General features: G+C 38.6%; 2 protein-coding genes across 2 annotated transcripts; one reads left to right on the forward strand and one right to left on the reverse strand.

Moving 5' to 3' along the window:
* Window positions 1–8,807: 8,807 nt before the first annotated feature.
* nkx2-5 (NK2 homeobox 5) lies at window positions 8,808–10,044 on the forward strand. Its single transcript, NM_001104912.1, is given in 2 exon segments — window positions 8,808–9,159; window positions 9,437–10,044. Coding segments are annotated over 2 exon segments (960 nt in total).
* Window positions 10,045–11,820: 1,776 nt separating this feature from the next.
* On the reverse strand, window positions 11,821–15,111 carry LOC101160821 (vesicle transport protein SEC20). Its single transcript, XM_004073403.3, has 6 exons — window positions 14,996–15,111; window positions 13,774–13,866; window positions 13,614–13,705; window positions 13,347–13,454; window positions 13,053–13,171; window positions 11,821–12,847 (listed from the first exon to the last, which is right to left on the reverse strand). Exons 1-6 carry the CDS (start codon window positions 15,074–15,076, stop codon window positions 12,651–12,653), a joined length of 690 nt encoding a protein of 229 aa, XP_004073451.1. The 5' UTR covers window positions 15,077–15,111; the 3' UTR covers window positions 11,821–12,650.
* Window positions 15,112–15,595: the final 484 nt, after the last annotated feature.

A 15,595-nucleotide genomic window follows, 5' to 3' on the forward strand; every position in this document is an offset into this window, starting at 1 on the left:
TTAGTCTCCGTCACACACACCAAACTCATCCCTTTGGCTAGCAGCAGCCTGTACAGGGCTTGTTTCAGGCATAATCACTGCAGTCTCTCAGGAGTTGGCTGAGCACCGTCTGTGCACTGCATCTTGGAACATTGCGTCCATGCAGTGCTTCATGTTAAAGAGTCCTGATTTCACTGAATGTGCTATGGGTGCCAAAGCTAAATTTGTGTTCAAAATGCTCTGGCTAATTGCTGTACATCAGATAATGACTCAAAAGTGGGCTTGCTTTGGAAAGATTAGGACATTTAGAGTGCGTAGGAATCCGAGCAGTACTGTATTTTAATGAACAGTCTGAGTGGCTGCACACGGGTTTTATTGGTTTGGGAGCAACATTGGAGCAGGTGGTCTAGCAGTGCAAAGTATGGACATTAAAGGACTGGACTAACAGATATGGGCTGGTATTCCACTCACCTTGAGCATGTAAAACACTATCCGTGTAAAAGCGGTGTGAGGCTTGGGGGAAGGGGCTGAACTTTTCTCCTGAGCCTGGAGATGGATCACGTAACTGGCCAACATGGGTCCTGAGCAAGCCACCTCAGAAGGCAACCTGTCAAAAAATCAAATCCTTAAAGTCTCTGATTAGTTCATGCTCTTGGCACTCCGTGCAAATTGTCTACTTAAAATAATAAACACAAAGGAAACAGTGGAAAAAATGTGCTTCCATTTATACAACATGTCTCAAAAACTAATAAAAACAGGCACATGCCTGAATCCACACCCACCACTGCTCATTCATTATCACCCATCACTGTCCCCATGTGTCAGTTTGAAGGAGCAGCATTCACAGAGTATAACTCATGTCGTACGTGCCTTGAGGTTGCCACAGAAATGAAGCACATAGGTGCAAAGAAATGCCAGTCAGTCTCTCCATAGCTTCGTCTGTCCTGCTCCTGGCAGTGTGCTGGCAAGACTGAGGCCTAGGAATGCTGTGCCCATCTGTCAACACGGAGCTGCCTTCCCTGGTAGATGCCACAGAGGATTTTTGTAACCTGGCCATGGGCGGATTTCATAACCTGGCCTGGCAGAAGCTGAGAGGAGCTACCATAAGATTATGCACCAGGACAATATGGAGCTGCATCATTTAAGATCCTCAACAGAATCAAATCAGATGCTTTTTCACTTAATTTGAGAACTTTTAAATCTGGCCAACCTATACAATGGAAGCTGTGCTACTTTGAGTTCAAATAGGGTGAAGTTTCTTCAAGAGAATGAAAGGACAGTTGATTCAATTTAAAGCAACAGGTTTTGCTCTGAAACTACAATTACATTACTGATATTACTTGGAAAAAATGAAATTATTTGTGGTTACTAAAGATAATGACACCATGCAAGGTAAAACATTTTTCTGAAAGTTTGATTTTATTACTTTAGGATGGCTCTCAGAGGTTTTAGGTTTCTTTAAATTATCAATAAAAGCAGGGATAAATACATAAGTGGAAAAAAGAGTATAATAAAATTGTTTTATTGTCTGCCAAATACGATTTCATGCAATATTTTCTATTTATGTAAGAGGGTGAACAACAGCAAATAATGACCTGACTTTTTTCCTGTGAAAAAAGTGTAAACTTTAATGTGAGAATCTGAGTGTCTTTGTTAAATTGATTACTTTTTCCTAAAATCAAAAAGAATTTAGAAATGTAAGATCTCATTATAGGGTTTCTTTCCTGCAACTTTGAATTTTTGATTTTTTTTTTAAGTTTGTCTTTCTTACAATTCTTACTTGTTTGTGAGATATTTTTCCTCCAGAGTCGCCTTCTCCATCACAATTTCATTGACTGACTATGAAGCTACAAGCACACCGCCCTCAGCAACACACGTCCAAATGGCCGCTTGCAAATGAAGACTCTTTGTAAACGAACGTTTGGGGCCTCCAGGTTCAACACTCTCACGTACACGCGTAGCTAGTTTCTATGACCGTTTTTGGGCTCTGTGTGCAAAAAAAATGGCCATTAAACACACTCTGAAAGTTAAGGAAAATTCAACTTTGATCAATCAGGGACGCATACTGAGTAGTGATGTAAGGATCGCCTCCCATTTTTATTGACGGTAGTACCAAACGCTTGAAGGCGAAAGGAATAGTTGCGGTTTGTGCCCAGCTGGAATTATATCACACCAATTCTTTCAAATGCTGAAATGGAGCTGTGAAAGAAAAAGGCTGGAGGAAGATTTGCAAGATTTGCATCACTTTGACATTTTAAATCAAAGCATCTTCCAACTGTAGGTGGGGGACATGCACTAGTAAACAGAAGAAAAAAAGAAGAAACCCCTCCTTGCTTGTCCATTGTGAACACCATGAGGTCAATGTGTTCAAGAAGAAAATGTTCCTATAATTTCTCGTCCTCTTAACCGTGTGTTTTTAGTTTATGATGGACAGTGCCACCAGCCGTTGCCTCCTGCCATGTTTCTGTCCTGTGCTCTCCTTTTCCCCTCGTTTGGCTCTGATATTTATAATGAACAGTGTTCTCTATGTGGGGGCTGAATATGTGTGGTGAACCCATGAGAGCACCACCTGAGTGATGACTCTGTCTGCCCGAGCCTCCCTCACTACCACTTTCCTTGCTCACGCACCCACTCGCACACACACGCCTGACCTGCTGGGAACACAGGGTCCTGCTGTGTCAGACCTCTGTAGAAGGGGCAATTAGAAAGGTCCAGATGGAGCACAAGCTCCCTCTTTGTCCCCACCAGAGAGGGAGACACATGCTGTGAGGACAGACAGGAAGAGGACTTGCAACTGTCTTTTCCTGTCCTTTTTCCTATTTTTTTTTATCACACACACTCTTACATTTTGGCTGTACGGTAGCCGTACTCATCAGTGTATTGGTTAAAGTGACCTGCTGTGTCTTAACCCCTCTCGAATGTTTTTGAGCTGTTTTCTAATCGTCGTTTTTGGTTTTGTTTCACTTTCCAAACAGAAATTCACAGTGTGTCACCTTGATCTGAGACTTGCCCTGAAATAATCCTTTTGCAGGGAAATGCCCACACTATAATTGACAGTCTGAACGCCGCAGGACCTGCCACACAGTTAGAGAAGGTGATTCAATGTACACAAACGGGAAGCAGTCATAACCATGCCAGTGCAGCGATGAAGTGACCTCATTAACAGCTTGACCAAAGAGACTGTGAGACCAGTGCTCTTTCCACCCTGCTTTGTCCCCACATGAATTATTTATTAAGGTAAGTCAAATGAAGCTGCTCTAGAAAGCTTTATTACAGCGTTGGTCATTTGGCCTACTGATAATACCCCTTACCTTCTTTCTTTGTCAACTCATGTTGCATGGAAAGCGCAGAAGTCAGCATGTTAAATGGAGTCAAGGAAAGCTGGGTGAATCAAGGAGCAGCCAAAGCATCAGCATCCACCCTGTGAGATGCTGCAAACCTCAGGACAGGTAAATAATGGGTCAGTGAGGGACTCAGATGTAACGTCCTCAGTTACAAAGATCCATCTATATGTATGAGTATGATGTATGAGATCCATCTCATACGTGCTAATAGGCTGGCAACAATAAAAAATACATCAAGTTTTTGTTTTCAAAAAGGTGTTGCTCTTACATTAAAAAAAAACATTTAAAAAGGTATTAAATTTTGGAAGAATGGTTTTATTCAGTCCTAAAAAAATCTGTAACTTTTAGGATATGAAAACAGTCCTGAAGAGGTTTAATTTAAACATTAATTAATGATTGACATGGTGTTAAATAAATGTGCAGAGAGAAGGGAAAAAAGGCACGATGCTGCCCTCTGGTGGCCAACTTTTAAGAATGGCGATTGGGTCACCAGCTGTTCTGTTTGCAACAGGTGAAAGATTTTTCTGATAACTGCTGGATATCTTGAAGTTACAAAATCACTAAAAAATTTGCTTTAGAAAATGAAATCTCATTAATGGACCTGGAACATGTGCTCAGAATTTCTAGCTTTGTAAATCAAACTAATCAAACTGATTTTTAGAACTTTATTTATAAGGATAAAAGAAGCATTTGCAAACAGAGAAGACACATATTAAATGGATGGCACATAACATAATCGAAAAAAGGAGAAACATCAAAAGTAATACATGAAAGAAATGCTCATCAGATGTTAGAAGAAACAGGAAAAGAAGTTTTATTTTATTTTGCATGACTTGATAGATTTTAGGGGTGTCATTAGAAAAAGTTCTGTCATAGAACTTCTCTAAATCTTGAATATTTACATATTTATATATGAACATTCTATTGTTTCCTACTGTGAACAGAGGATGACCTTAACGCTCCTTCATCATATTGCAAGCTTGCAGCCCAGCTTGTGTTGAGCCGAAATATCAGCTGCGAGGAGTCGTAGACTAAACTAAATTAGGCACAGATTAGGATCCGTCCTCTTGTCCCCTGTGGGCTTTCACATCACCTTGAACTCAGCAGCAAGCTGTGTGAAGGCTTGCCAAGCCTATGAACATGACCTGGGGAGAGTGTGTGAGGGATGGGGGACGTGGGCTGGGCGAGGCAACGCATTGATGGGGCATGAAGGAGATGCTGCTCCGTCCATCACTGACAAGACAAATGATGCTCGGACAGACGGCACTCGACATCAGATTGAGCTGGTTTCCAGTTGCAGCAGCTTGACTTTGGAACTTGGGATGCTTATGGTTACAGTCACGTCACTTGATAAATGACACGTTGCTGACCCCTGAGTTTCCCCTAAAATGCTAAATTTATAGATTTTCCTGGTAATTGAGTTCTCTATTATCAGTAGCGTTATGAGCAGATGAGCCAAAACCAAAATTCTCTCTTCTTCCATCAGCCACCTGGGAGCGTTGTAGCTCCTAAAAGGAAAGAAGAGATCTGAAAGGGAGTCGGTGATGCTGTCAGAAACATCCAGGGTGCAGTGTGGCGCTGTAATTGCCATGATCTGGCCTTGAACTGAAACAAACAGGATGGTATAAGCCCTTAAGTGCTGCATGGGGAAAAGGAAGTACGCTGGAAAATATAATATGATATGAACTGTTGAAATGAGAGGTTAAAAACAGGCCATTTGACTTGTGATGAGCGTGAGATATACGCTTTACCTCCACGGTAATTCAATTTAGATCGAATTCTGTTCCAAATAGCATTTAATTTGTGAATCAATTGTGTGAATTGCGTTGTCAGAATAACATTTTTTGGGCATTTTTCATATTTACCACATCTGTCCATGTTTTATTTATAATTACACAAATAAAAACAAGGTGATGCGTTTGATTATATTGAGTTTGTGTCCCCAAACTGAATTGTCTTTTCTTTTGTTCAGCATGTGGAACTTTCTGCTCCATTCACACCAGTTGCTGGTTATATCGTTCACCACAGCTGTTCCTATTGTGCCCTGAAAAGGACTGGCAAGCTGTTTAGGGTAAACCCCGTCTTTAACCCTGGCACAGCTGGGATAGGCTCCAGCAACTCAAGAGACCCCACATGGGACAAGATGGATACATGGTTTCCGCTCTTTGTCGTCAAGTATTTTCCCCTCTATCTGAAATGTAATGTTTACTGAGATGATGTAAGAATGTTTTCTGAGGATATTTTGTTACTCAATAATTAATCTGCACTTGATCTGATAAAGACCAGATTATGGAAACTATGGAGAAATAACGTATTAGGGGTGGGATTATATACATTTGCTTGCCGTGCTCCCTTTCAAGCAACAAATCAACTGAATTAATGATCGTAATGATCATTATATGTAGTGAATCTAATGTAACATATATGTGTAATGTATGCATTACAGCAAAAAATGCCTATTTATGTTATGAGTAATTAAGAACAAGATGGCATCATCTTCTAACACCTTTGCAATTTTGTCTTTATTTTCTAATCAATGTACTTTATATCTAACATGGGTTTGATGTTATGTATTTTTTATTGCATTCAATTTTTTGTATTGCTGAAAATAAATCAATCAAATCAAATAAAAACAAATCTAATTTTGTCAAAGTTTAAGTATTTTTTGTGGAGTGCTTTTTCCTTTTTAAAAAAAAAAAACTCTGTCTTAATGAATTGAGAACAATTTGTTAAGAAATGTTTAATTATTTTACATTATTGGTAAATCAGAGAAAAATATAAAGATATCTGACTTTTTAAAACGTGACCACATTTGTTTCCTTTTATTTCTTTTTTTTAAGCTTTGTGGTAGGTAAAATCATTATGACATCATCGAAATCTCTAATGTTTCTCCCTATCCACCAGCATTTGACTTTAGCTGTGATTAAAATGTTAAAACTTAATATAGACCTTATGGGGGAGTTACAATAAATTCTGGCTTTCTGCTTGTCATTTGGATAGAGGATCAGCTAAAAGCCTCCCAGATGGTAAACTACACATTTACAGGGTTTGATTTTTGTATTTTTCAGGAAAAGGAGCATTGACACTTTACTAAGCACAGATGATCAATTTTTAGGTAACATGGCAGCAACTTATGGGCCAAATGAGCATCTGAAAAATAAATAATTTAGAAACTGCTCAAATAAAGAAAGCACTGAGACTTTTCAAGGTGGACCATTTAAGAGGAGATCAGGTGAGGATCAGTCTGTGTAAAAAAAAAAAATGGTTTGCTCTTTGAGCATCAACAAGACATGGTCTATTATTTTTTTTTCTTCTTCTGCTCAAACCATAAACACCCCAACATTAGTAGTTTGTGAAATAATCAGACTAGATGTAGCATAAATACCCCTGACACAGTCAGTAGCACATACATAAATCATTGTTGTTGTTGATTCTTTGCCACGTTTAAACTAAGCTGCCATGTGACAAACTATACATAGACTAAAAGTGAGCCCAGGAACATGCATAAACACAGATGCTAGTGCGCAAAATCATTCAAATACCAAAACAATAAACTATGTGCACATTTGTGTTTCTAATGAATGTTTGCCCTGCAAAAGTTTTCAAATGGGCTTGCAACTGTGAATTCTTGAGTAAATATTTGCAGATAGTGCTTTAAATATTTGGCTTTTATTATAAGCATTGGATTAAAAGGTTTAGATGTTTTGCTTTTAAATTATTTTCCATCGGTTTTTTCATTCATGCTGGGAATTGAGTTAAACAAATGTGAAAATATAAATTAAAAAAAAGGATGAGCCAAAAATGTTCTAAAGCTACAAGTATTACAGTTATACGGCTAAAATTGACAGGTCTCTTAATTTGAAAGACAATTTTGGTTTAAGAAAAATGGAGAGTTATTTAGAGTAGATCCACCACCCGAAGAAATGCTCTCACTAATAACCAAAGACGGCTGTAAGGACAGAAACACAACGAAATGGGGGCTCCTGCGCTGAGGCTTATCCCTTCAACGCGTAACCCTTAAAAATACCCACCCGTTTGCGCAGCGGAAGTTTTTAAGCAGCCTTATCTGATGCTTTATCTGAGCTGGAGATGTGCTGCAGAAAGACAGGTCAAAGGGGAGCGCGGGGCTGCTGCAGGAAGAGGCATTAGAGATGCATAACACATGCCAGACCTGTCATGTTCAATTTACAGGTGACACAATATGTTAGTATCCAGGAGATTTGCGGCCTGTTGTCATTTCAGCGAGCAGTTCTTCAGAACCTTTTTCTTTTCTTGGGGAAACCATGCACAGGAGTTGGGATAATGTTGTGAACTCCCCAAATTATTGCGGCCTATGAGTCTCACTGCGGCTTTAAAAGATTTTACGGCCATTCATCAGGTTCGCGAGGCGCACAAAATCCACTTCAGAACTATAAACACAATTGCTGGGTTGGAGACAGGGGACCATTTACCCCGTGGCTGCGCTAAACGCTGAAGATAAAACAAACGATAATGCTGTCTGTCTCCTCTAGCCGTCTCCACACGCATTAACCACAGCTTTGGTGGCAGCGGTGCAACGAGAAACGCGTGGAGGTCATGCGCCATTACGCACGGACTATCCCCTTAAACTTTTTTGTTAAATTTAAATAAAATAGTTGGTAATCTTACACTGATGTGATTGGTTTTACGTAAAAATAGTCAGTAAAATAAAATAAATTAAATATTTAAGTAAAATAGGGAAAATCTAGCCTATAAACGCTGTAAACTTGGTATATTTTATGGTCCAAATTTAAGGTGTCAGACTTATTTTGGATAACCTGGCCTGCAGCGTGGGTGGGTGTGTGCGTGGATTTGTTGTCATCTGTTATCACGCGCTGATAAGCCAGACAGCGGCTCCAGAATCTCTGGGAGGCAGACAGCAGAGAGTGTGTCACTCAGGTTTCAAGTTCTGTGTTCAGGAACCAAACCTGCTAATCCTCCTTTTTTTCTTGGTGTTTGCGAAGTTTCCCCCCGTTTGAAACACGAACAGACTTCCCTAATGAACATTGTTATATATTAATGTTCGTAAAAAAAAGTGCGTAAAATTGAACTTGCTTAATAACTTTGCCAACAATGATGGGGTATTGGAATAAAATGTTTCCAGAGTTTAAATTCGTTTTAAATCGATAGTGTTGGTTGTGATTAGAAGTAATGGCAGAGCTTTTATGCGCATTAATTTATTCACGCACGATATAAATGAAGGCTGTTACATGGACTGCTTCTCCTCCTTGCAATTTCTCTCCTCCTCTTCCTCTCTGCGTCACATAATGAGAAAGAGGCCATGAAGAAAAAAGAAAAACTTTGGAGACAGAGTTGACATTCAAAATGCACACTTCACTCAAGATCATCGTTGGACACCAAACTACTTGACTTTGTAAACACTATTAAAAAGGAAACTCCGTTTGTTGATTTTTTTTTATTTCCCCTTGACGGATTCACAGCCTTTTTTTTTTTTACTTCTTTGCCATGTTTCCCAGCCCCAGCACGTCCACTCCTTTCTCTGTCAAGGATATATTAAACCTGGAGCAGAACCAAGACGTTATGGTGTCTTCTCACGAGGTTTCTTCTCGCATGGACTGCTGCGCGGTGCCGACATCCTCCTCCTCCTCCTCCTCCTGCATGCTGGCCCGTCTGAAGCAGGAGCCTCTCCGGGAAATGTCCTCCTCCACCGTCACATCTATGTTTGGGGAGGAAATCCACGACTCCAAAGCCAGCAGAGCCCATGCGCTCAGCTTTACCTCTGCGTTTTACGGGAAAGTCGTCATGGATATGGAGATGGACAAGAAATCAAACGAGTTTGAGGATGAACGAGGAAAAGGTGAGATGGTGAGAAGAAGGGGAATAAAAATAGCTTTGAGGCCTGCAGACTGCGCTAAAACTTGAGGAAGATTTGAGGAAATTCCGCGGAAAAGTGCTTTCAAATTGTTTTTACGCAAAACGACTCTAAAAGTTGACTTAAGAGATTAAAATAATAAAAAAAAATATATATTTTTTAGCTTCAAATATCTCAATATATATCTTATAAGGATCAATTCAAGGCCTAAATTATTGATGCGTAAAAAACAATTCTTTTTCTCTGTATTTGGTTTAACCAGATGATTTCGGTGTCCGTGTCGAACTTTTGGAGGACTCCAAGCCTGAGGATCCGGACAGACCCAAGCCCCGGAGGCGCAGGAAGCCGCGGGTCCTCTTCTCCCAGGCGCAGGTGTATGAGCTGGAGCGCCGCTTCAAGCAGCAGCGGTACCTTTCCGCGCCGGAGAGGGACCACCTGGCCAGCGTGCTGAAACTCACCCCGACCCAGGTGAAGATCTGGTTCCAGAACCGGCGCTACAAGTGCAAGCGGCAGAGGCAGGACCAGAGCCTGGAGATGGTGTCTCTGCCGCCGCCGAGGAGGGTGTCGGTGCCGGTGCTGGTGCGGGATGGAAAGCCCTGCCTGGCCGCGGACTCGACCGCCTACAACCCCTCCTATGGCATGGCTCCCATCAGCCACTTCACCTACAACAACTACCCCGCTTTCAGCAACTACAGCAGCCCAACCTGCAACACGAACTATGCGTGCAGTTACCCCGCAGCCGCAGCCGCTGCGCAGACGATGCAGCCCTCCAGCAGCAGCGGGAACTACATGAACTTTGGGGACTTGAACACCGTCCAGAACCCGTTTCCCTCCAGTAACGGCTCTCTTCACGGCATTAGGACGTGGTGAAGATGGGGGGAAAACAGCAGAGGCCTATAAGTCTAAACTCACTTCAGAAGGACTGCATGCAGATTGAAACAAACAAAAACTCTAGAAAAAACGCGTGTCTTCTCCTAGTTTCTCTGTATTCAAGTAGGATTTCGATTTTTTTTTCATTTGTTTTGTCTTAATAACCAAATACTTAATCTAGTTTTGTGAATATGTGTTTTCCGACATGACAATAAAATGACAAAAAAACGTTTACTAAAACTCTATAATTTTATTTACTTAACCACTTAAGTTCAACTTAAATTCAAAATGACTTTTTTGAAGGAAAGCAAACATTATAATGATCATTTTTAAGGTTTTAATTAAACAGTTTATCGATAAAATGCAAATACATTTTATGAGCAGTAAAAACTTAAATCAAATGGATGTTATGAGTGATGAACAGTTGCTCTATAACCTTATAAAGGAAGGTAACTTCTGTGTAATTCTAACATGGTGTATGTCCGCTTAAAATGCTTAAGGGGCTATTAGGAAACTTCCCTCAATTTGCTTAAACAAGGTGAAATGTTTTCTTTACATTTCAAAAAGTTTAGAGGATTTTTTACAACCTGTCTGTTGAATGTTTAGAGACTGCTGGGGCTCATGAATGCTTTCAGCCATTAAACCTTGACCTGTTTAAACAATAGGAGAAACAAATCAAATTTAACTGAAAGATTCTTTTTTTTTTTATCTATAAATAAGACGAAAAGCAACAAAAAAGCTTTTTAATAAATCAGTCTTATCTCATGCAACCTCATCATTTCTGCTCTTAAAATTAAGCCAAATATATAAAGCCCTTTTTTAGTTAGCTGTAAGTTTTATCAGCAGCTATACCGCACATTGTTTTCTAATAATTCGTTAAAATGAGAGGGAAATTTATTTAAACCCCACTTGGTAAAAAAAATAAAATAATAATAATAAAATGATTTGCTGTTCAGTATAAAAACAATGGAAAAGTCGAAGCTTTCCTACTTGTGTCCCTTTTCAGTGGCACAACGGCTTTCCAGAGACTGCGGCCCACTTGTTCAGATCCAAACCAAAGCACTTGATCGACAATAAGCTGAGGTTAAATGCAATAACAGTCCAATTTGCTGGACAGAGAGCCAGAGGTCTTGTTTAAGTGTTCAGTTCTACAAACAGGCTGGCTCTGCTCGACCGCCACCACTTTACAAGAGTGAGGGATGCTTATGCATCACTCAGGTCTCTCTGCACATGCCCTTTGGGCTGTCATCTTATTGGGGTTACGTTGGGAAACATAACCAACAACATCAACTGTGTAATATCAACTCATGAATGCATCTTTTTCATAAATGATCAATAAATATCATCTTGCATCCGCCATACAAAATGGCAGTTGCAGAGAGGGTAGCAAGGTCACGTAGCTTCTCTGGCCACCCTCTCCTCCGTGGTGTTGAAAAGACAAACGTCAGATAACGGTGCTGCACAAACCTAAAAATACCCCAGTCACCCTTTACCCACAATGGAACGGGACGAGGGGGAAACAGGTCGGAATATTCAGCTTTTCCGGGTCTTATCTAAAGACAGGCAGGGGTGCGTGTGGCTCTATCTGAGCCAGGGTGAAGACTGCTACTCCTTTTTGGAGATTTTGATTCACTGCTGTCCAAGAGTCAAGCTCACACCTGCAGGGATGCTGGAGTTTCTGATGAGCAAGTTTTGAAATATGCATGAGGCAAAATAAAAAAAGAAATGCTTCATATGCAGCACGAACCATTTTCACTGAAATAAACACCACTTAGGTTAAAAAACAAAAAGTAGTTTTATTTTAAGAACTAAATTACATTCTCACAAAAATAAACAAAATAATAAAACAAGTGTAAGATAAGCAGTCATAAATTACTATGGTATTATTACAGTCATTACAGTAGCGTCTATTTTTGCTAATATTTACACAATATTGAACATTATTTCCAAAGATATTTTTTGAGGTTACTGTTTTAACTTTCAGGAATCTAAAGAGAAAAGGTACAGCACTCCTTCGTAAATTGAATATTTTTAGCTTTTTGTCATCTTCTACGGTAATTCAATTATGTTATATATATTATGTTATATTAATTAACTGTCACTGTGAACACATGTCAACTCCCATCCAAGCAATCTTTGATTTAAAATCTAATTTTCCTAAGTTTGATACATCTTTGAATGAATGTATTATGAATTATTGTATTGTTTTTTTGCATTATTCCTTGATTGCTTGAAATAAACCATTTCAAAATGTAAAAATAAAAAAAAATTCAAAAGAATTACAGCCTTAGCGTGTTCAGCTGAATAAGAAATTGTTTTAGTTTTCTTATGAAAATCATTGAATTTTTGAACAAATTATTTAAATACTAAAAATAGAAACTTTCCATCATGTTGACACGGACATAAAAATCCATTTCCATCCTTTTCTGCACCTTTTCTTTTGTGTCTGAGGAGTTGTCCCCCCTTAACGTTACAAATTCAAACCCAATTAGAGGATTCTTTGTTAGCTTGTGGATATTTTTTGGTCCCCTTGAGGGGCCGTATAGCCGGGAGCTTTTTCATTCAACACAGAGTGAAAAGGTGAGTCCACCTAAGAGGAACGCGGTCTACAGAAAAGGGAAGAGTCTCTTCTTGAGGATGTAAAGAACTGTGGCAAAGAAGAGAGCTAATGCCAGAAAGATGAGCAGCTTATCCGTTAGTTCCCTACGGTTGTACTTGGTAATGAGTTTTCTTCCAAAGTGAATGGTCCCCGTCATAGCTTTAAATTCTTCATTGGTCTCTTGGACTGTTTTGGAAGATGTTGCTTTAAAAAAATAAATAGAAGAGAAATATTTTTGTTACACGTTATTTTTCTTTGAAGAAGGGTAGAATTGAGTTGAGGCTATAAAAACTTTTAATTGAATCTATATTGTCTTCATCAAACTTTAAATTTCTGCATTAAAATATTAAAATTATATTGGAGGAAGTGTGCGGTTCGAATGAAGAGAAGGTCCCACATGTTTCCTTACCTAGAGAGGTGATGCTCTCCTCACTCTGCTGGACTTGCTGAGCCATCATCCGGCTGATGCTCATTAGGTTTTCTGTAATGTCACTGGTGGTCTGCGCTAGCCCCTCTTTGGTCAACTTCCTGTTCCAAAAAGCCAGTAAAATGTAACGTTGACATGGCAGAGAAAAGTAGTGAAATATTCTAATTCAAAAATACTATAATACATTTACAAATATGTAGTTTAACTAAAGATTTTTTGGAAAGTTGTGTAACATTCAAAGGTAACTAAAATAAAAAGCCGTTTACTGTCCATCACCTTTGTCTGGCGGTGTTATCGGTTCCATTTATAAGAAGGGACTGTTTCTCCGTGTTGTCGATGGAGAATTTGCTGGCTAAGTTGGCCTTCCTCCATGCTGTCTGATTACTAAACAATAAGAAAAACAATCATTATTTGTTCATAAAATAGCAACTAATGCATCTTATGGCTTTAGGTGTACCAATGTGAAAGCAGCATTACTAGGATAACTAAAAAAAAATTAAAAACACGACACAATTTACAGTGTTTGATTATCTCGAACATCACCTCAGCATCTGCTTTTGGTGGCCCTCCACTTGAAGCATAAATGTTTGCTTATCTGATAGTTTGTCCTGTTCCAATGCCGTCTGCTTCAAGTCCTAAAAACAAAGAATTAAAACTGTGCGTGTGTATATGTCTGTCCGTGTGTGAAATGGATATGGCTCACCTCAATCCTTGATCTGAGGTTATGGAAACATTTTTTTATATCGCCGTTTAACTCTGTGAGCTTGCTTGGAGGGCCGCTGCACTCACTAATGTCCTGTTGAGGAATCAATTACATTACTTCAACATTTTCATAGTTAACTAAACATTACCTAAAATATAGGAAATTCAATTAAGAAGAAAAATATACTCGATATTGGCAAAAAAAAAACTAAAAATACAAAAATAGAAACAGAGAAATGTCTGCAAAAGTTAATGTTTTATTTCTAAACATAATTTTTTTTAAGGATGAACCAATACTAAGAGATAGTTTACCCAAATGATTGGTATTTTTAGTAGAAGTTATCAAAACAAATATTTAAAATTAGAAAGAGAAAACATTAGCAAATAACGTTTAACTCTCTTGTCATAAAATATCCTTTTGGAAACATTGTATTATTTTTTTTTAAATTCTATTACCTCATTTATATTTCTGGTTATAATGACTCTTTAGTAATAATTTATAGCTATAGGATCAGAATGTATTCATAAAATCCAACTGGTCTGTAATATTACTACTCATATCAACAAAAATGCTACGAGAGTGATAGAGGGCATTTCTTCACAATAAAAGCACGGAAAATCATAATTCACCTCAAATGTTTTTGATTTGACGGTGTTAATCTGTCAACCTTTGTAAAAATAAAGTACTTTAAAAAAATAACTTGCACATTTTTTTAATTTAAATTACAATGATCAGTTTAAATTTGACAAGTTTTGTGGTTCTTTTGAGAACATTATTCAAAAGACTATTGTCATTTACACAGCGTCTCTGTAGTAAAATCGCTTACAAGAACCCCAATTGGACAAACCATCTAGATCTGTGACTGAAAAAAGTTCACTGACACACTATACCGTTAATATTTACGTAAATGTGGCATATTTTTAAAATTTGTACACTTTATTTTGAAAAGCATTCAGGCGAACCAATGTCTGACGGAGTAAAAACAAATTTAAGAAAGCGTTTCATCTATATTTACTTTATTCCTCTTATACCCAGATATTGACCGAGGAGTTCCTTTATAATGGTCAAATAAACCGCTGGAAGCTCCACCGGCTATCTCTGTTGTGGAAACTCCATAGAGAGAAAGCGGCTGTCGTGTTTATTTGCTGTTGAAGTTGACATGTTCGACCGACACCGGGTTCTAATCAAGCGCGTCACTGTCTCTACAAATATATGTCCTTACCTGAATGAGAGCCTTAATTTCTAAATCATATTTAAGTATTTCTTGTTCACATAATCGGACGTGTACGTCTGAAGACGCCATGTTGCCAACGTATAAACTACGGAAAGTAGGAAGGCCAGTAAAGCGATTCGCTTTTTTTTCCCCCCTTCATAAGAGCCGATCAAAATCTCGTATAATCTATACATTTAATAGAATGCCAAACTATATAAAGAAAGGGTAGATATGGGAAGTTTAAAATTATATAAATTAATTTGTCAACTGTTTACTGATCAGTTGTGAGAAAATATATTTACATGAGTTGGCATAAATGCTATTTTTTAGACTGCAGTTGTGCTGTGTTCTTGGGGGGGGAAAAAAGACAAAAAATATACACACGAGTTTCTGAATTTATTTGTCATCAAAAGCAATACATTAGACGCTGCCAAAAGTTCCATCACATCAAGCACAATACACACAGTACAACAAACCAACAACTTTAATTTAAAGTAAAGCACACTCTGGGAGATTTTCCAGTCCTTTGGAACAGATTTTAACAAGGCACCAGTTTGGACATCACTCAAACAAATCACACATGGATCCAAGGTGTAAGGCAATTCAAAG

This window comes from Oryzias latipes, chromosome 10, assembly GCF_002234675.1.
Source record: "Oryzias latipes chromosome 10, ASM223467v1".
Taxonomy (NCBI): Eukaryota; Metazoa; Chordata; class Actinopteri; order Beloniformes; family Adrianichthyidae; genus Oryzias; species Oryzias latipes.